The sequence below is a fragment of the Sciurus vulgaris genome, assembly GCF_902686455.1.
Source record: "Sciurus vulgaris genome assembly, chromosome: 2".
Classification (NCBI taxonomy): Eukaryota; Metazoa; Chordata; class Mammalia; order Rodentia; family Sciuridae; genus Sciurus; species Sciurus vulgaris.
In genome coordinates, this window is record NC_136462.1 from 12,361,681 (window position 1) to 12,381,594 (window position 19,914).

Genomic DNA, 19,914 nt, shown 5'->3' on the forward strand with positions numbered 1-19,914 from the left:
CCCCTTAGCTTCACCAGGGCCCTGGGGCAACAAGACAGGGATGCAGGACAGTTCAACCTGGAGCCGGAGGAGGGCACAAGTCCCGGTTTGCCTCCTCTGTATGGTCCCCTGAACCTCTCTGAGTCTTGACTTTCCTCATTTGCAGAGCGGGAATGAGGAGACAAGCTCCGCGCCCCGCGACACACAGGAACTTTCCCATTAGGCTCTGCTGCCTCCTGCAGGGCGCAGCCTGGATAGTCACTAGGTTTGGGGGCTTCCAGTCAATTCCTCCAGATTATTGAGCCAGGAATGGGCAACCTCTGTCCTTCAGCCCGACACAAGTCAGTGGGAGATTCCTGAAGCCAGTCTAGCCTGGCTGAGATTTTTTAAGAACCCAGACTTAGGAGATCAAGGGTTCTGGGTTTGAAGTCCAGCTCCGCCCCCTCCTAGCTGTGAATTTGAGAAGGTGGTTGAAGCTCTCTGAGCCTCAGTTTCCTTATCTGTAAAATGGGGACAGCGAGAGACCAACCCCTTTCCTGCAAAGTGGTAGTCATGAACCTGACTGCCACTCGGTGCCCACTGCTGGCGGGATTGCCCCCACCAGCCGGCCACCCAATGACCCACACATGCCCTGCCCTGCCTGCCTGCAGAATCGTGCAAATGCTGCTGCCAGTGACAAGCCGAACGCGCGTGCGCCGGAGCGGCATCAGCCCGCTGCACCTGGCGGCAGAGCGAAACCACGACGTGGTGCTGGAGGCTTTGCTGGATGCGCGCTTCGACGTGAACGCGCCACTGGCACCCGAGCGCGCGCGCCTCTACGAGGATCGACGCAGCTCCGCGCTCTACTTCGCGGTGGTCAACAATAACGTGTATGCCACCGAACTGCTGCTGCTGGCCGGCGCCGACCCCAACCGCGACATCATCAACCCACTGCTGGTGGCCATCCGCCATGGCTGCCTGCGCACCATGCAGCTGCTGCTGGACCACGGCGCCAACATCGACGCCTACATCACCACGCACCCCACCTCCTTCCCCGCCACCATCATGTTCGCCATGAAGTGCCTGTCGCTGCTCAAGTTCCTCATGGACCTCGGCTGCAATGGCGAGCCCTGCTTCTCCTGCCTGTACGGCAACGGGCCGCACCCGCCCGCCCCTGCGCGCTCCGGCAGGTTCTATGAGGCGCCCACGGACAAGGAGCCCAGCGTGGTCCAGGTGCGCAGGCATCGAGGGCGGGGGTGGCCTGCAGGTCCCCGCACTTTGGAGGTGGTGGAGCCAGGTGTCAGCGGTGTAGACTCATGTTTAACACACTTTGGTGGGAGTGCGGACAGGGGCGGCAGAGCTGGGAGGCCAGTGAGCTTGGGAGGCAGCCTGGGTTTGTGATCAGCGCGCTTTGGTGATGGTGGGGACTAGTGGTTACACGCTTTGGAGGAAGCGTAGACTTGTAGTTAGCACACTTGAGAGGCGGTGGGTTGGATGGTTAGCACCTTCAGGGGCAGCAGAACTTACTTGGTGGGTCACCTGAATGATGAAGTCCTTATTTAGTTCTGCTGTGCTGGGAAAGTTAAGGAAACAGCAGTGGAGCTTGGATGTTAGCGGGCAGGACCCAGAAGGGTGCAGCCCAGCAGGGTGGTGGAAGGTTAGGAGGGGAGAAAGGCCGTGTCCCAAAGGCAGGCGCTGTCCGTGGCAAGGCTTAGCACTCTGTCTGTAAAATGAAAAGGAAGTGAGCAGCCACTCCCTTGTAATGGCTAATGGCCAGCATTTGTGGGCTGCCTCCTGGCCTCAGGGTCCCTACTGAAGACGTGCTCCCTTTCAGTTCTGCGAGGTCCTGTCTGCGCCCGAGGTGAGCCGCTGGGCGGGGCCCATCATCGACGTCCTCCTGGACTACGTGGGCAACGTGCAGCTCTGCTCGCGGCTGAAGGAGCACATCGACAGCTTCGAGGACTGGGCCATCATCAAGGAGAAGGCAGGTAGGGGCCGTTGCTGCCACTGCTGGCAGGTCCCCTGCCCAGTGCCGAGGCCCAGCCTCAGGGAATGTGACTGCCACCAACGGGTAGTGCCAGTCACCTGGCACCTGGCACCTGCAGTACGTCATCGGTGCTTCCTTAGGTGGTCAGTGAGGAAACCAAGCCTCAGAGAGATGTCACCTGGGCCAAAGTCACCACTAGGTAGCAGCAGGGCTGGGATTCAAACCCAGGTCTGGCCAACCTCCCTCCGTGCTGTCTGAAGCATTCTGGCCTTCCGAGGAGTACTGTGGAGCCTGTCGTCCACATTCTGGCCCCGAGAGGCCATGTGACGGATGGAAGAGAGGATGGGTGGGGCGTGTCAAAGTGGGTGGCGCACATGAGCACTGGGCCCCTTGCCAGAAAGGCTGCTTGGAAGCAGCAGCCTGGTGGCCCCAGATGCTGCATTCCCGTGGCTTCTCACTGGGGCCAGTGCTGCTGGCCCACAGATCACCTGTGGCACAGGCCTGGCCATGGAGGCAGACCCCTCAGCCCCGAGCCTGCCTTACCAGCGACAAGCAGGGATTGTGGCCAGGGTTCATCCCACCCAAACAGAGGAGGTTGGGCTGCTCACAGCCCAGCCCAGTCCCTCCCAGCCCTGGCACAGGGAAGCTGGGTTTGGCCACTGTCCAGCTCATGTGTACAGTGTAGATGGGTCAGCCTGCCTCCTCAGACCAGGGAGGCCAGACTCCTTCTTAGGCAGGATGGACTCACCTGGGCAGGTGAGGTGTCACAAGCAGTGTTGCTAATGCTACAGGGACAGCCACATCATCTGCACAGAGGAGTTCCAGCTACCCCAGGGCTGTCTTGGGCTCTGAGAGGTTCAGTCCTCCCTCTGGCCAGGTGCCTGTCAATCAGGTAACACAGTCTGACCTCCAGCAGGCTATGTCCCCTGTATAACTGCTGCAAGGTCCCTGACACTACTCCCCAGGTTCCTCCTTGGTCCTCGCCCCTCCTTGAACCCAAACTGACTGTAGTGTTTTTTGTTAGCAGAGCTGCCTGGAAAGCACCTGAGTTGATGTCTCTGATAAAGCTAGTGGGGCAGCGCAAGGGAGGGTGCCATCTACCCAGCCGCTCACCAGGCACAGCTCTGATGTTCAACAGACCTTCCCTAACTGTTGAGTAACTGGCAGCTGGCACCACGACCCCTGGCCACTAGAGGGTGGAGCGGTCTGTGTCTAGACGCAGGCCCCACTGGCTGTGTCCCCTCCTGCTGCCCTCCTGCCTTCCCCAGGGAGGGGCAGTGTCTCAGAACTAAGCCACACCCGGGACACGTGGGAGACCTTTGGTGCACGTTCATCCACGGGGGACCTCACAACTCTAAACCAGCACCTCTTTGCTTCAGGACCACCCTCCCTGCAAAATGCTCCCCGCCTGCTTTTGCGTTGGAGCTTCTGATGCTGACTTATTATTCTGGAAAGGAGGGTGGAAGCGGTTCACTCTCGGGGCTCCTCCATGTTCTGTACCCCCAGTGCCTTTTCTTCCCTCCCCAGGAAGGCAGGCTCCATCCTGTGGAGAGCGGAGGGCACTGGGTGGGCCAGATAGACCTCGGTGGTGCTTGGCACCTGGCTGGGCCGCACTCAGCCACAGCCACCTCCCACTCTCCCTGCCTGTCACACCCCACACCCCACACCCCCACGGCTGGCCATGGCTCTGGGCTGGCACCTGCTGTCTTCCCTACTTGGAATGCCCTCTCCTCCTTCCCCACCTGGCCACCTGATGTGGAACCCTCCCCGCGACTCCTGGGCCACCCACGGGCCTGGTGGGGTGAAGGGGCCCAGCGAGTGCTTGCTAATGATGCAGTAACATTCTTTGATTTGACAAACACCTTCCCCGTGCCCAAATAAATAAATGACCCATTACTAGGTGCATGGTCCCTTCCCGGCCTCTCCCCACCCTGCCTCCCAGCTGAGAACTTGCTGCAGGAGACCTTCCAGGGAGCCTGGGGGGCAGCTGAACTCTGTGTGGGGGCACCTAAGAGGTCAAGCTCTCTAACACCTCTGCAGTGGCTATTTGGGGGTCCAGGTTGTATGAAGAGGAAGGAGCACAAGACAAGGGAGATGCCAGCATTGGTCCCAGAGCGTCCCAGGCAAGGCCCGGAACCTCACCAAGCCTCAGTTTCCTCAATGGGTGCAGCAGTGCTCACCCTCCTGGCTTCCTGGGGCAGTGCTGACCCATGCAGGTGACAGTGGGAAGGTGCCTTGCCAGGTCTCTTCAGTTGCAGGGACTGGGGGTCAGAGGCAGACACCCAAGCCCTCAGCCGTGCCAGCCGAGGCCCTCCCCTAGGCCTGGGTCACGGACGCACAGCTGTGTCCATCCCACCTGGCATCTCTTTCCCTCCTTTTTCCAGAACCCCCAAGACCTCTGGCTCACCTTTGCCGGCTGCGGGTTCGAAAGGCTATTGGCAAGTACCGTATCAGACTCCTGGACACGTTGCCGCTGCCCGGAAGACTGATCAGATACCTGAAGTATGAGAATACACAGTAACGGGCCTGCGAGGCAGGAGTGGCCCCTCGCGCGTTTTCTCCAAGTCTCAGGACAGTGGTGACCCCACATCCAGGGGCATCTGGGGCAGGACAAGGCTGCAGGCTGCCTCCCTCTCGGCTGGGGCAGTGGCTGTGACTGCCGGGTCTGTGCCCAAGCTCTGCCCAGAGCAGAGAGCACAGTACCCGAGTCAGAGAAGAATCATTTGTCTCCAAACCGTTGAGTAGAGCCCAGACCTTCTCTGCCATCGGCCATGAGTGGCAGGCTCCGTCCTGGAGCCAGGACAGAACCTGAGGTGGTCTGGGGAAGGCGGGGGTCCCGGGAGCCCCTGGCCTCCACCTGGACTGTGCTGGAGGACTCCTAGGCACAGGTTTGCCTCTCTGGGATGGTTTGACCCCGCTTCAGAGCATTCCCCATGCCCCCACACACTCTGTGAAACCCCCCCATTTGACCTTGACCTCTGACCTTTCTCCCTTAGGGGGCCAGGACCAGGGCAGGGGACCCTCGGTCTGGAGGGCTTCACTGAGTACAATAAACACTGCACATTTGACACCCTGTCCAGCAACGTCCCTTTCATCAGACTCCCCTGAGGCCTGCAGTCCCCAGCCCTGCTCCGGGCAGTGCTGGGGACAGGACACATGGACTCTGAACATGCGACCCAGTGAGGTGTGTCTTTCACTGACCAGCTGACCCATGGTCCAGCTGGTCTTCCTGTCCTGTTCAGTCACCATGGAAATGGAGCTTCATCAGGCGCAGGGTGTCTGTGCCTGCAGGTCTCCTGACCCTGGGGCTTTGACTCTCCTGCTCCCCTATTTTGTGACAGAAGTTGAGAAAGGAAAACACACCCATGGCGGGTGCTGCAGCCGATGAGCCGGAGGGCGGGCTCAGCCCTCACAAAGCCCCCTGGGAGCGCGCAGCCCGCTCTCCTGTGGCCTGTGGGGCCGGCCAGACAGGCACTGCCATCCGGTTTTTGGGCAAGAAAACTGAGGCCCACCACTGGCCATTGTCCTGGGGGTTTCTCATGGATCTCTGGGCTGCCCTGCTTCCGTAGGAGGAGTTCCAGTAGCTCCCCAGCGTCCTCTGCACCTGTGATGGAATCCTCCCGACTCTGGGCCACTGCAGCCACCCCAGAGCCAGAGAACGGCCCAGGCTGGTATCTGGAGAGGACTTCAGCAAGGCCAGGGGTAGTTCTTGGCCTCTGGAAAGGAAGCTGCTAGGCCCGTGGGCCAGCACCGGCCAGCCCAGTTTGGCTAGCTCCCCTGGGCCATGGTTTCCTCATCTGAACAGTGAGCCATGATGGCCCCTGGTGGCCTCGCTGGCTCTGACACAGAGGTGTCCACGGAGTCGGTAAATCCAGTGTCTGTGAAGAGAAGCGCACTTCACAGCCATGGGTCAGATGGGGCCCAGCCACGTCTTGCTCAGGCCCTCGTGGTACTGGTAGGAGATAGGCCCAGGTGGGCAGGGGGCTTGCCTGGGTACACACGGCAAGTCCCTGGGGCCCCAGCTTTCTGGGTGGCTGCGACCCCATGCTCCCTTGCTGGAGGAGACGCTGGCATCTCCCCCACTGGGGATCTCAGTAAGGCTCAGCTCACGGGAACCCGGATGGGAAGAGGCCTTACTGACCCACCGCCAGAGGAGGACGTTTAACCTCAGATGACTGTTGCTCAGATGACCAGAAGGGGGACAGGTGGGGGCGAGGCAGTCACAGCCAGGCTGTCGCTGGGCTGAGGTGCTGCACTGCGGGGACTATCCTGTCCCAGAGAATCCTGATAGGCAGGAGCCCTGAGCCTGCCCGCTGAGAGGCCCAGGTCCTGGTGGACAGGGCACTGGTCTGGATGAGGCTGCAGTAACTGGGTGGGATGGTGGGGCCTGGTGCTCAGCCACCGAACTCAGTGTAGTCCCCGATTGGAGGAGTTTGGTCCCCTGGGCCGGGATACACCAGGGTCACCTTTGTCCATGCACGGGTAATAGCTCTAGTCAGTGTCTCCCCAAGGACCCTGCCCCTTCCTCCCCTGCTCCCCATGGTCCATCGGCCAAGGCCTGGCCTGGGGCCTGCTCCAGGGACGTCCCGAGCTCCACATTTTGGCCTTCTCTCCCTCAGAAGAGCTCACAGCCATGCCCCCTGCAGAAGCTGCCAATCCCCGCCACGCCACCTGGCTCAGGAGGGTTTTCAGCCTCAGAGAGGCCACACAGCGTCACAGAACGCTGACCACCCTGGAAGACAGGCAGCAATTCCGCCGAGCAGGACCATGCTGAGCCTGCTGCTGGGGCTTCGGGGCTGAGCAGGCAGGAGCCGCTGGCTGGCCCCGACTCACTCACGCACAGTTTCCCCAGATGGACGCTGGTGTGTCCCCAGCTTCTTTTCATGCGGGGGCTCACGGCGCCATGGGCTGCTGTCCAGTCCTGTCTCAGAAATGAAGCTTCCTGACTTTCGAATGCACAAACCTGCAGGGATCCCCTGGGAAAGTTGAGCCCCAGCGGGGACCATCTGGCAGGAGTGAGCTCGGGCACTCTGGGGAGTGTGGCTGGTTGCATGGTCACTATGGCAAGGCCCACAGACACCACCAGTGAAGTGTGAGGGGGACTTGTGGTCACTATGGCTTCTAAGGATCTGTGTAGTGCAGTGTACCAGGCCTGTGATCCATCTTATTTTTTGGATGAGGACATTTCAACACTGAGAGATTGAGTAACTTGCCCAATATCACACAGCTGGTAGGTGGCAGGGTTGGAATGCAAGCATTTGACCCCTTGCTGTACGGTGAGGGGTGGTGACCGAGGCACAGACAGGCTTCAGAAGGAATGATGACACATGGGGACAAAGGAAAGCACATGGCTCATCCTGGCCCCTTCGCCTTCTTTGAGACCAGGTGGTCTGGGGCTAAGGGTCCAGGCTGAGGACTTCCCACCTCCCACATGCCAGATAATTACTCAGAGAAACTCGGCCCCTGTCTTGGCAGTACCTATAGCTCTGAAGTCTTCTGAGGCCATCAGATATAAACCACCAGGACCCCTGCTTCCCAGTGACTCAGCTACCCCACCACAAGCCTCCTGGAGGAAAGCCAGGCAGAGACGGAAGGGCCCTATGCAGGCCCTATTCCTGGAGCGTGCTGGCCAGATACTCGGAAACCATTTGGGGGCCCCTGACCTAGTCCCGGGTGCTGCAGACAAGGAGTTGAAGCCGGCCGGGCTTAGCTCATCCCGATCATACTGCCGAGATGCCACCGTCGCCTCTGGACCCGGCACCCCGCTGGTTTTGAGGACCCCGTTTTGATCAACTGAAAGCCCCGTATCCTGAAGGCCCAGGTCCGCCCACCACAGGATGGTGGCCAGGGCAGTAGAGTGGTCCTGGGCCATGAGCAGGGGGCTCTGCCACTCGAGCCCTGTCAGCCAGGGCCACCTGGCGCCACTGGTGGCCCCTCTGTGCTGGCCCAGGCAGAAGCCATGCGGCCCATGGACAGGTGACCATGGAGAGCCATCAGCAGGTACCTGAGGCATTTGCTAGAGTTTACCACCTTGCTGTTTGTTTGGGGGTTTGCTGGTTTTTGTTTTTGGGGTTTTTTGCTGTGGACTTGGAACAAGAGACGGTGCTCCCCAACAGGTCAGTTTTGTCACATCACCTGTTTTGTCCACAAGGGGCTCTGCTGTCGGCCCGATTTCTCTGGCCGTGAGATGGGCACACAGAGGCCTGCTGGGTGGGTTCCTGCCCCTGCGCCCTGCCTCCTTTGCACTGATCTGCAGCCCCAGGGCCCATCCCCAGACTCTGCGGCGGAGGCTTTGTGCTGCTCCAGCCTCCCAGCTGCTGGCCTCCACGGGCAGCCCTCCACCCCGGCACAGCCAGGGCTTCCCAGGCCTGGGGAGCCCTGAGCTCACAACACCCACGATGTGGAGACTGCAGAAGAGACGCCTTTATTCTTTCAACCTTCCTAATATTTACAAAGAACAAACAACAACAACTGAGGTTGGCTCGCAGTGGGAGGCAGCTGGACAGGTGTGTAACTGGCATCTGGGACGCCGGTGGGCAAGGGCCCGTGGTCAGCGCGGGGTCACGGGATGATCTGCTGGGCTGAACCGGGAGGGGCCAGCCGAGCCTGCCCCACAGCTGCCAGGGCTGCGGGGCCTGGCTGGTGACTGCCTGAGAAGCCCCAACCCAGTGCTGCCCTTCCCCACGCACACAAAGGGGAGGGCTGTTGGAATGCCAAGAGGCCACGCCACTGCCCAGCCCCTCCTCCCGAGGAGAGCTCGCTGGGGCCCCTGGTATCGGAGGCGGGGCCAAGTCCCTCCCAGCCCAGCTAGAGGTAGCCGAAGACGTTGAAGACGGGTGGGGGCACGGCCGGCTTAGTGGGGATGGGCTTCAGAACCACGGGTCTGTGCACCTTCTGCCCCGGGCCTTCCGCGTCCTTGCAGAAGTGAGCCAGCTCCCCGGGCGGAGCCGGGCTCTTCCTCCACAGGCACAGACCAGGGACCTGGCTGGGAGGCAGGGCCCCTGGAGGGCCTGGGTAGATGGGCTGTCCATGGTACTGGAAGGGGCAGCAGCTCCAGGCATCCACACGGCCCACCAGGGAGACCCCGGGCATCTTGAGGGGCTCCTTGTCAGCCAGCACCCTTGGGGACATGGGCACCGGGGCCGTCTCCGGCCCCAAGGACTCCAGGCCCTTGCAACTTTTCTTACTCTCATAGGGAGGTCCCTCCCTGGGGCCCAGTCCCCCCTCCAGCCCCACAGGATAGCTGTGGGTGGGCCTCGGCTCTTCCCAGAAGGAAGCGGGCAGCTGTCTTTTCCTCATGGGCACCTGGCCAGGCTTGGCAGCGTCTGGACTCTGCCCCTGGAGGGTCTGCTCCTCCCTGAAGGGGTTCCCCAGAGCCTTCTCCTTGCAGCCTCCACCCCCACCAGGGTTGGCGTCGGGACCAGAATGGAGGGGCAGCCTCCCGGGCCGGTCTTCAGGCCCCCTTTTCAGGTGGGGCTCAGCGGCCCTGCCGGGAAGGCCCCTCGGGAGCCGCGAGTACTTCTGGGAGAAGCGCTTGAGCTGCTTCTGCAGGTACTTGCGGTGGTCCACAGAGCGGCGGCAGGGCGCGGACTTGTCCAGGGCCGCCTTGATGTCGCTGGAGGCCAGGTTCACGAAGTTCAGCAACATCTTCACGTCACTGTCCGACGCCATCACCAGGGGGCCACTGCCTGGGGCTTTCCATGAAGAGAGTGGACTCTGCTGGCGGCTGGTGGCTCCAAGGAGGGGCACAGAGCTGACCTGGGGGACAGGACAGGCCGTTGGAGTCTCTCTAAGCAGCCGCACCCAACCTTGCCCACAGGCCACCCACGCCGGACGCAGAGTGTCCCTGCTCCGGCACCCCTCTGCCCGCAGCAGAGCCCTAGGCAATGGCACACGGTTCCAAAGGCTAAGCATTTCTTGAGCTTCTGGGATGGGATGGGCACTAATGGGCTCAGTGAGCCCTTCGGAGTCTGCTGCCCTCTTCTTGCATCTGAAGTTCAGAGAGGTCAAGCCACTTGCCCAAGGTGACCAGCTACAAGTGGCACCACTGGGGCGTCTGTCCCGCCTGCCGAACTCCCCCACCACCCGCTGCCAAAGAGCTGCGCTCGCCATCCTGTGAGGGTTTGCTGGTGCAGGGAGGGCGAGCGCCGCACTTTAAAGAAGGCCAAGCCCCCTCCCTCCCTGGGGTGGCCGCCCCCTCCCACCACCCCGCCCCCTCCTCAGGCCCACGCTCCACCCCCAACTCTCACGCAGGACCAGGCAGGACCCCTGTCTGGCACGTAATCGAGACCTGCCTTGCGGGCTCATCTCAGGCTGCGGGCAGCAGGGGCTCCCCCGCAGAAGCATCTGCAGCGATTTCATGCCTGCGGCCACCACCCACGCGCTGCGCCCCTCCCCCAGGCCCCCGCCTGCCCCACGCCCCCACCCCGTCGGGCCAGAGCCGCTGGGCCTCCACACTGACCGAAGGTGCGGACCGGGCCCGCCAAGGCGGCCCGGCAGGTTCCCCCGCAGACCTGGGGCAGGCCAGGCGGCCAGAGCTCTGCTCTGCGAGGGCGAGATGTGCAGCCCTTGAGGGGCTGAATGGAGGACAACTCCGGAGCCGGGGCCCCAGGCCAATCAGGAGCGCCTCTCCAGATACAAAGCATCCCAATCAGGCGGCGGCGCCCCGTTCCCACATTCTTTGCCGTCACAAATTGTCACCATGGGGACCATCACAAAAAAGACAGCTCCCGAAAGCAATCATTTCCCGGTGAATTTCTCCCCTCCAGCCCTGCTCAGCTCGGCCTCCGCGCCCCTCCTCCCCTTGACCTCGGTCCCCTGGTTTCTCGAGGGGGCTGTGTGTGCGAGTGTGTGTGCGTGCATGTGGATGTCCAGGCCGAGGCGGGCCAGGCTGGAGACGGCCGCAGAGCTCCCCCAAAGGCTGCAGCTGCCATGCTCCAGTGCAGACAGACAATCGGACAGGGTAAGCCGGGCGGGCCGCCTTCCCCGCTGTCCTTGAGTGTTGAGTGGCTCGCTCTCAGTCTCCGTCTTTGTCTCCCGCCCCCTCCGCCACCCTTGCCCCAGGATCCCCGGGACGGGGCCCGGGAGGGCCTGTGGGGTCCACGGGGCACCGACGGGAAGGTGGCCGGGACGGACCCTGACGGGCGCTGGCATATCCATGGGAAGGGAGCCGGAGCCCTCAGGAATCTTGTCTTTATGTTTGCCTCCTCAATTGAGCGACACAAAGCCTCAATTGCCCATTCAGTGCGGCCCGACAAAAGGCTGGCGTGCACGGTCTCCTTGCGTTTGTAGTCAAACAGTTAGGGACTTAAATCGAGTCGTCATGATGGAGAAAGAGGTGGACAAAGCCCATAGAATTGCCATCAGCAAACATTTTCCTGTGTCATATTAGCCAGTCTCCATGGCTCCCCCTGGCCTGGGGACAATGGCACAAGTTTGCACACTTGGCTACTGTCACCGTGCCAACGCCGGCAGGGCTGCAAGCAGGGCCACTGGTTTGGAGCAAGCAAGGGAGCCCAGAGCTGGCATTGGCCCTGCCCACCAACTGGCCAGAGGGAAGGTGAGGCTGATGGCGAGGGCGGCTGCCTGGGAAATGCTGATGGGCAGGGCCCCCTGCCAACCTGGCTGCGGACCCTCACACCTCCTGGCCCCTCTCCCTGCGCTCTGCCTCCTCTTCCCCCTCTCCCTCTCCTGTCCCCTTGGTCAGCAGCAGGGCTGGCGGCCTGCACAGTAGCCCACGCCCCTGTGCCACACGCAAACGCCAAGCTCTCCCGGCCCAGGCTGGGGCATGGGCAGGGCAGGTTGGGAGCCCTACCTCTGCGCAGGCGCCGGGGCCTGACCACTCCTGCTGGCCAATGTGCGGCTGCTGTAGGGACAAGGCACCTGCCTCTGCTGGCCTGCAGCAGCCCCGTGCTGAGAATCTGCATGCCAGGGCAGGACGGGCACCCGACAGGGACACTCTGCACTGTCGGCTGTAGCTGCCCTGCACAGCTGCCTCCGTCCACGGCCGCCGTGCTCTGCGCAGGGTGAGCCTGTGGCGATCGAGGCCCCAGAGGCCAGGGGCACGTTTCCACAGTACCCTTTCTGTTCAGACCTCTCCGGAGCTTGTTCCTCCAAGAGCATCAGCAGGTCCCCAGCCCCGGCTCGGATTGGGGCTTCCCGTGAGGTCCAGGCACTGAGGCTGAGCCCAGCCCTGCCTGGCTTTCTCGCCTCCCCACCTGGGCAGGGGGCTCACGGGAGTCTTTCAAGTCCTGCCCAGCCTGTGCCCGGGCTGGCCCTCCTCCAGGACGTTCACAGAGCAGTAAAGGCACGAAGCAAGCAGTGGCCCCTCGCCCTTGGAACAGGGAGCCTGCTTAGCCGTGCAAGCAGAAATTCCCCAGGACGGGGGGAGCGCGTCACCACGTGCATGGGACATGCGTGGCCATACTTGTCAAGTGTCACCAGGCAGAGGGGTTCCTCAGCTCTGCTGCGACTTTGTCACGACTGGCGGTGCTTCACGTCTCGGCCACCAAATTCTTCTTTAGGATAGAGGAGGACAAGAAGGAGAGAGGAGCGGGAGGCAGGAGACTGGCGTGCTGGACAGCTCCTGGGTGCCAGCGGGAGCGTTTGAGGGACCGTGGACCGTCCCCCGGGGCAGCTCTGGACTCAACGTCATCGTTGCCTTTCACAAACCAGGAAAGGCAGTGGGGTTACTCGTCCAAGGCCTCCCAGAGAGGAGCGCGAGACGCCGCTGGTGCTGGGGACAGAGCGTCCACAGAGGTCCTGGGCTCAGCGCCGTCTGTCAACGTCAGCGTGACGCTCAACTTCCAGCTGTGGGTGATTCATCCACAGAGGGGACTGGAGGCAGCTGTGGCCTGAGGGCAGCAGCTGAAAACCTGGTCCAAGGGCCTGCACTGACCAGTCCACTCCCCACGCCTCAGGCTAGTCTCCAGGGCCAGCCTCCAGCTGGGCAGGAGAAGTCTGTTCCAGGTGTTCCCTTAGCCCACAGGGACAGGTGGAAAGACAGCAGGAGTAATCATTTTGCCTCACTCTGGAGTGCCCTGCAGAGTTGTCCTCCATTCTGGCCTGTGTCTGGTAGGCAGGAAATTGCTTTCCCTCTTACAGTGGATGACATACCCAGAGACAAGCTTCAAACCTCTCATGCCAGGCCCAAGTCAGCCAACTGTATCCCCGGCCTTCTTTGAGGCCCTGTGCAAACTCCCCTTCTCCAGAAAGCCTCTCCACCTGCTCCCAGTATTACTAATGATCCCACTCCCATGTCTACAAAGATGAAGTCTAACCTCCTTAGCTACATACAGAAGGCCCTTAGTAATCTGACCTCCTATGAAGGCAGCCACTGCTTTTTATTAAAATTTATTGTGAATTAACATTTATCCTGTGAACTAGAAACACCTGCTTTCTATCCAGCCAGGTGAGCCCCACAAGAGGAGGGAGATTCTCTGGGGCTGCAGATTTGCCTGTATCTTCAGTGACAATATCAGCACAGAGCAGGTCTTGGTGGGAGACGCTTGAGGTTGCTGCAATCGTACGTGGGGATGAATTGCCCGTGTTCCTTCAGTCAGGGTGGGTGCCTCGCAGGCCGGCAAGGCGCGGGGCGGGGCTCTCTGAGGCTCTGTGAGAGCCAAGTGGTCTGTGCCAGTGTGAACTGAACTGGACTCCGGGACTCGGGTGGCCGGCCTCTTCCCTTCTCTGGCCAGCGGGATTCCCTGCTGTGGATCTCGACTTCCGGCTCTGTGCTCCTGGGACACCCGAACGTAGGAGGGCAAAATCAGCTTGACCCCCCCATTGGCTCACCCCTGGAACGAAGAGGGAAACCCAGGCACACGTTGCTAGGAACTGTCAGCTGCTGCCAGCAAGACCCGAGCCCTCGGGACCTTCGTAAGATGCTCACTGACGACTGCCAGTCCATCCCCTGCCGACCCCTCCCAGGGCCTTTGCTAACCCAGTGCACGGGCACAGCCCCACCCTCCAGAGTGCAGCCTGACCAGCCAGGCTGCACAGGGACAGGTCGCAGACAGCACAGGACGGTTTACGTAACCCCTTACATAATGGCAGTGTCCACTGAGGACCGCCTGAGGCGTGTGTCACTTGTAATCAGAGTGGACGTTGGGACAGGAGCATCAAGTCAAAGTGAACCCTCCTGGCACTGGGCCAAGGGCTTCCTGCTCTGGCAGCCACACCTCCCGGCGGGGTTGTGCCCAAAGCGCTGCTGGGGACCTCGTGATGCCCTGGGACGTCAGCCTGGCCCGGTCCCTGCAGCCGTCCGCACCTTCAGCTCCCCTGCTGAAGCGATTTTGGCCACAAGTCCTCACTGTGACGCCAGGGCTGGCTTTGGAGAGGAGATCCTTCGCCTCTGCCCCCGCCTGGCTGTGTGGGCCAGCCACTCGCCTCAGTTTCCTGCTGGAAGACGTTGTGGATTCCCAGCCTCCGAGTGGCACGCGGGGAGGTTTATGTGGAGTTGGCGCATCACACGTAAGGGTCTCCAACTGGACAAACGATGTCCCCTGGTAAAAGCTGGGGCAGACACTGGGCTGGGACTGGGGCTCAGTGGAGGAGCACTTGCCTGGCCGTGTGAGGCACTGGGTTCCACCCTCCACACCGTATAAAAGTGAATAAACCACATAAGGGTATTGTGTCCACCTACTACTAAAAAAAGAATTTAGGAAAACAAACTGGGGCAGAGTCACTGTGACCTTACTTACACTCCTGGGTCTGATGAGAGGGGTCCAAAGACCAAAGCCTCCAGGGAGACAGGTGGGGTGGACTTGCTCGCCACCCAGAGCCTGCTTCTGTGTGGCAGACCTGCTCAGGGCAAGCATTCCACTTCGTGAGGAGGAGGGTGGCTGTGGGGCTTTGTGGGTGCTCTTGATTATGGCGAGTGTGTCCCGCGTTCCTGATTGGTAGGGCTTTACCATGCATGGGGGTCAAATGACCTTTCTGCCTCAACTGATATGATCATATCCGGGGGTTTTGTTGTTTTTAGCCTATTTAAAATTTTTGTTGTGTCAAAATATACATGCCAGCCTCAGATGTACTGCTTCAGCCATTTTAAGGGTATTGTTCAATGCACTGAGGACATTCCTATGACTGGGCAGTCACCGTCCACCTCCAGACCCTCCTCACCATCCCCATGAGGCAGCAGCACCTCATTTCAATGGCCTCCCTCTGCCACCGCTCCACATTCCTGTCGGCCAGTCTGGGTCCTTCATGTAAGTGGAATCACTCAGTGTTTGTCCTCGCGTCTGGCTTCTCACATCGCATCTTCAAGACTCCAGCGTGTGGCAGGACTTCCCACCTTTTAAAGGCCAGGTGACCTCCCATTGCACGCTTGGGCACCTGCTGAGGGAGGTCGGTGCCTTCCTTTGGCTGCCCATTGATGGCACTGCCCGTTTCCAGACATTGAACCAGCCCTGCATTCCTGTCCTTCCTTTGGCTGCCCATTGATGGCACTGCCCGTTTCCAGACATTGAACCAGCCCTGCATTCCTGTCACAAACCCCCACCTGCTGAATTCGATGTGCTGATCTTTTGTTGAAGACGTTGTCTGTGCTTCCCACCTTCAGGAGAAGCATTGGTCTGTAGCTTTCTCTTATCGTCTTGTCTACCCTTGGTCTCTGGTAGCACTGCCCGCCCCAGATGCACTGGAAAGGGCTCCCTTCTCTTGTTTTCCAGAAGAAATTGTGCAGAAGCTGTGCCAATTCTTCTGTGTGCTTAGTAGAATTCTCTTAGTGAAACCACCTGGGCCTGGAGATTTTTTTCTCAGGAGGTTTTAAATTACAAGTTTGACATTTTAAAAAAATTATTGCAGTATTCAGGTTATTTATTTCATATTTCATATTGGATGTGTCTGCTTGTGGTCTTGGAGGAATTGATTCATTTTATCTAAGTTATTGAACTTACGTTTACAGAATTGTTCATGGTATTTCCTTGGTTTTTCTCCCTTCCTTTCCTTCCTTCCTTCCTGCTGGGCATAAACCCAGGGCCTCATGCATGCTAGGCAACTCCACCCCTGAGCTGCATCCCAGTCCTTTCTTCTTTTTATTTTAAGACCAGGTCTCACTAAGGTGACCAGGCTGCCCTTGAACTTGGGTCCTCCTGCCTCAGCCCCCTGAGTTGCTGGGATCGTGGGCATGCACCACAGTGCCTGGCCACCTCAATGCCTCCCAATGTCTGCCAGACCTATAGTGACATCCATTTCATTTCTGATTTGTTATGCGTGTCTTTTCTGTCAGTTTTCCTTGAAGTTTATTAATATTTCATTGTTTCAAAGAACCAGCTCTTTTCCCATTTTTTCCCATTGTTTTTCTGTTTTCTGTTTCAGTGATTTCTGCCTTATCTTTTTTCTTTCCCTTTCTTTTGCTTTGGGTTTATTTTCCTTTACTTTCTGGCTTCTTGAGATAGGGGCTTCATTATTGAGACCCTTCTTGTTGGATGTAGGCATTTTTGGGGGGTGGGGTGGTACCGGGGATTGAACACAGGGGCACTTGACCACTGAGCCACATCCCCAGCCTATTTTGTATTTTATTTAGAGATGGGGTCTCACTGAGTTGCTTAGCACCTTGCTGTGCAGAGGCTGGCTTTGAACTCACAAGCCTCCTGCCTCAGCCTCCCAAGCCTCTGGGATGACAGGTGTGTGACACTATATCCACTCAACGTAGGTATTTTCAGTGCTATGATATTTCCTCTCAGCACTGCTTTAGCTGCATCTCAAAATGTTCACAATGTTTTTTTCACATTTTCACATTGTCAGTACATTTCGAAGTTTCCTTTGAGATATCCTCTATGATACATGGATTATTTATACCTGAACTTTTTAAATTTCCAAGTGTCCAGAGTTTCTCGGGCTATCTTTTATTTCTAGTTTGATTACGTTATGGTCAAGAATTCAGCATTTATTTTTTGAGGTGTCAAGGGCCAAATCCAGGGCTCAAAGTGCTCTACCAAGTCACTAGGCAAGTTCTCTACTATAGAGCTACTCTCCCTTTTAAAATTTTGAGACAGGGTCTCTACAAGTTGGCCAGGCCGGCTTTGCACTTGTGATCCTCCTGCCTCAGCCTCCTGAGTAGTTGGCTGTTTTTTCAAATGTTCACTTAGAAAGTGTGTTCTGCTGTTGATGTGTCTGTAGGTGTTGATTTGATCCTACTGGTGGATGGAACTGTTTAGTGTGCTCATCTCCTTCCTGATTTTCTGTCAATTGCTGAGAAAGGAGTGTAGAAGCCCCCCTGGTATAATTGGGGGGCTCTATTTCTCCTGTCATGGATCAATTTTGCTTGTACTCCATAGCCTCTGTTCGGGGACAGAGTAGAAGGTAAGATGAGCATATTAAGGAAAACGGGGAGAGGGAGGCCCCTGGAGGGCAGGGTGTGGAAGAGTCGGGTGCGGCACGCCATGGCAAGTGGCTGGCGCTGTCTGGCTCTCTGACTCTGCACGGGTCACCCAATCTCACTGAGCTCCAGCGTCTCCCTCTGTGAAATGACAAGAGCCACGTGGGACCCTTCTGAGGAGCAGACAGTGCTCAGTGGCTATTCCAAAGCACCTACTGCGTGCAGCACGTACTTCAAGGTCCTGTGGATGTCCAGGTGCGGAGGCCAACTGTGCAAGCAGCCTGGTAAAGAGCTCACCAGCCTCTTACTACTGTCAGATAATGTCCCCCAAATTCATCTGTACTAACTCCTTCATGGCGGGGTGGCTATTGCTATTATCCCCACTTTACAGGTGAGGACACTGAGGCTCAGACTAAGTGACTTGCCCCAAAATCAGTGAGGCTGGAGCCCAACTCATGGCGGCTGTGTTTTTGTGATTATTCATCCAGGACCGTGAGCTCCGAGCCTGATTCCCCACCTTCAGGGGGGCCAGTGTGGTCACCGCAGGTTAAGAGATCACTGTGAGAAGAGGACACGGGACCTGGAGAGACCCAGGCCTCCCCATCTTCGCTTTTCTGCTGGGCTGGATCTAAAGGCTGCCTGGCTGAAGCCATCCTAGGTGTGTGTCCCCCAACCCCTTGTGAAGAGGGGCTGATGTGACAAGGGACATGGCGGTTATGTCTTTGTGCCCCTGTGGAGTTTCCCAGGTGGACCACGCCCCACATGGGTGCCACTGCCCTGCTCCTCTCTCCCAGCCCTGCGAGCCCGTCACCTTGACCGTATCCTCCAGGGCCTCTCCGACACGGCTCTCTCCCACTTGGCGCTGGCCAGGAATGAAAAGTCAGTTTAATCTCAACTGTCACCTCGGAATTGATTGGTGATGGCTGGCAGGTGCCTGTGGAAAGATTCCGAGGCTCCGGATTGGCTCGAGTTGAGGATGCTCTGGTGGACTAGTGATGTCTGCCCTGGGGCCCGCTGTGTTCTGTGTGTCCCTGAATCCGGTGTGAAATCACAGGGTGCACAGCCTGGTATTTCAATACCCAACCCCTGTGATTTCAATCAAGAGGACAGAGCCCCAGAGAAGGGCAATGACTTATCCAGGTACGTGTTCCCTTGAGCAGGACCCAGTCTCTCTCCTCCTAGGCCAGGGGTCATGGCTCAATGTTAACGTCGCAGACATTTACGAACAAGCTCTGACTCCATGCCAGTCGTTCACCGTGTCTTACAGGTCTGATCATTTTATCCTCACGATACCCTCTATCCTAACAGTCCCCCATTTGGCAGAGGAGGAAACTGAGGCTCAGGAAGGTGGAGTAACCTCACAGAAAGTGAGAGGCCAAGCGGAGGTTCAGTGCACTCTCCCGACTCCAGACCCTGGGGTCTTTCTAACATGCTGCTTGGTCTCAGGGGCAAAAGGTGGCACTGTTGACAACACAGCCTGGGAGAAGGCGCCACGCGGAGGCAGAGTCAGGCGTCGTGGGGAGGGGTGACTCCGGGGTGCGGTGCCCGGGCAGGGCCACTGCTGGGCGTGGGCGAGCTGAGGGCAGGGAGGAAGTCGAGTCCCTCCTGCTTGATCACGAACTGACTTGAGGCACAAACGCAGCAGGACAGGGTGAAACGGCGGCTGGCTGGAGTCGTTTCGGAAGCTCCAAGGCCAGTGGCAGAACAGCCCATAAATGGCAAGGGCATCCTCAGGGCCACCGTCGCCCACCCCCTGGCCACACCTGCCCTCAGCTGCATGGTGCAGACACACGGCCTGGGCGTCAGCAGGGCCCTGGCTCCTGGGAATGGGATCCCCGTAGGTGAGGGGCAGGGCCCTGCCTGGGCCAAGAGCTGCGTCCCTGTCATCCCGCGAAGTCCTCAATCAACAAAACAGACAGATACATTAAACCTTCCAAGGGGATGTCGTGCTTCCCCTTCGACAGGTTAGGAAACTCAGGATCAGGGTAATGGAAGAACTCAGTCTGTCTACACCACTGAGCCCTCCAGAGGAGGTGGGTCTGGTGGACACTGTCCCCTCTGGCCTCCCAGATTCGCAGCTGCCTGGCCCTCTCCAGTGGTACCCTGGAGCCTCCTCTTCATGGTTTAACATTTATTTCTGGACCTCTGGTCACAACTCCAGGTGTACCCCAAATACAGCCTGTAACGCTTTTTAAAAAGCCTCTGAATGTGTAGACTTGCCATGGGAAAGGGGCATCTGCAAAACTGGCCCAAGACCAGCTTGCCCGCTCACGTATGGGTGCTCCTTCCTGGGCTCCCCAGCGAGGCCCTGCTCCAGGGGCAAGGGGGCTGGAAGCCACCATGACCCTGAATGCAGGAGCCGCCTCCCCTCCCCCGGCACCCTGGCTGAGCTCGCCCAAGCTGCCGCCAGCCCCTCAGGTGGCATGCCCCTCAGAGCCTGCTGACAGCGGCAGGGGTAACACACACCTCAGACTGCCTGGGGGCCCTTGCCCCTGGGGGCTTCATTGGAGTCATCTGTGAAGTGGGAGCAATTCTGGTCACTCTGACGGGCTCACTGAGGCCATAGAGAGAAAGATGGGTCCCAAGGATGCGCTGGGTCTGATCAGGCTGGAAGACTGTCCATGGGGCGGGCAGTGAGAAGAGCCAT

The 19,914-nt window shown here is 59.1% G+C and overlaps 2 protein-coding genes across 2 annotated transcripts in view; one reads left to right on the plus strand and one right to left on the minus strand.

The window, feature by feature from the left end:
• The window catches only part of ASB2 (ankyrin repeat and SOCS box containing 2), a 36,012-nt gene extending 30,999 nt beyond the window's left edge, over positions 1–5,013 (plus strand). Inside the window, exons 8-10 of the mRNA XM_079126716.1 lie at positions 630–1,191; positions 1,793–1,946; positions 4,330–5,013. Coding sequence (XP_078982842.1) covers positions 630–1,191; positions 1,793–1,946; positions 4,330–4,466 — 853 coding nt within the window. The 3' untranslated portion in view covers positions 4,467–5,013. The remainder of the gene's footprint in view (positions 1–629; positions 1,192–1,792; positions 1,947–4,329) is intronic.
• A 2,009-nt stretch (positions 5,014–7,022) lies between these two features.
• On the minus strand, positions 7,023–13,728 carry FAM181A (family with sequence similarity 181 member A). Its single transcript, XM_079128532.1, has 2 exons — positions 10,407–13,728; positions 7,023–9,703 (listed from the first exon to the last, which is right to left on the minus strand). Exon 2 carries the CDS (start codon positions 9,614–9,616, stop codon positions 8,753–8,755), a length of 864 nt encoding a protein of 287 aa, XP_078984658.1. The 5' UTR covers positions 9,617–9,703; positions 10,407–13,728; the 3' UTR covers positions 7,023–8,752.
• Between the last annotated feature and the right edge of the window lie 6,186 nt (positions 13,729–19,914).

Bases quoted from the DNA above. Each gene is read 5' to 3' on its own strand.
- FAM181A (XM_079128532.1), bottom strand. From the start codon at position 9,616: ATGGCGTCGGACAGTGACGTGAAGATGTTGCTGAACTTCGTGAACCTG.